Genomic DNA, 747 nt, shown 5'->3' with positions numbered 1-747 from the left:
CCAGGGACGCAGCCCTGCCGCTCCTTCAACATTTAATTATTCATGTTTCAGTGAGAATTACTTTTATCGATGTCAAAGAAACAGCAGCTGGCAATTAATTTCAGGTGATTGGCCCACCAGAAAACAAATCCTCGGTGGAAGAATCTCAGACAGGGAAGGTCCCAAGAGCCTTGGCACCAGAATTCTTCTTGCTGCTCCTGTGACTTTATGTGTTTGCTACAGGGATTTTTCTCTGTTTTTTGGCATGGTGTGAATGGACTTCAGAAGATCCCCATTGCCCTTAATGCAGTAAGATCATCTCTTGGAAATATTCCATTTTACTCTGCAGTTTTGCCTGTGGATTATTATGAAGATGATTTAGTCCTAAACTACAATGTTTAACCAATGCTATGATTTTATACAATAATAGTGTTAGTTTAAATATGATTTTGATGATTGAGGGTTGTTAATAAATATAGCAAGAAATTCACATAGATAAAGCTAAGATAAATACCGTCCCTGCCTCTGATATAGCAGAGACTGCAAAAAAAATAAAAAAATAAATAAAAAAAAAAAAACAAGGCAGAATCACACAGCTAGAATATAAGAGTTTCTACTGAGAAGACATATTATAGGCTGTACTTTAGGATAATGATTTAAAAAACAAACAACAACTGAGTCCCAGTATCCCAGCTTAAATTCTTTTAATATTAGTGTTGGGAAAAGTATTCACAGTGAATCATAGCTGAAGCAAAACTGGAGGCCTTC

At 36.0% G+C, this 747-nt stretch overlaps 1 protein-coding gene across 1 annotated transcript in view; it reads left to right on the top strand.

Moving 5' to 3' along the window:
• The window catches only part of LOC126487171 (alpha-enolase-like), a 24,810-nt gene extending 24,429 nt beyond the window's left edge, over positions 1-381 (top strand). Inside the window, exon 2 of the mRNA XM_050119844.1 lies at positions 223-381. Within this exon, the coding sequence (XP_049975801.1) occupies positions 223-381 (159 nt within the window). The remainder of the gene's footprint in view (positions 1-222) is intronic.
• The last annotated feature ends 366 nt before the right edge of the window (positions 382-747 follow it).

This window comes from Alexandromys fortis, unplaced genomic scaffold (assembly GCF_014885135.2).
Source record: "Alexandromys fortis isolate MF-2015 unplaced genomic scaffold, M_Fortis_MF-2015_v1.1 scaffold_132, whole genome shotgun sequence".
NCBI lineage: Eukaryota > Metazoa > Chordata > Mammalia > Rodentia > Cricetidae > Alexandromys > Alexandromys fortis.
This window is presented reverse-complemented; position numbering and strand designations above follow the sequence as displayed.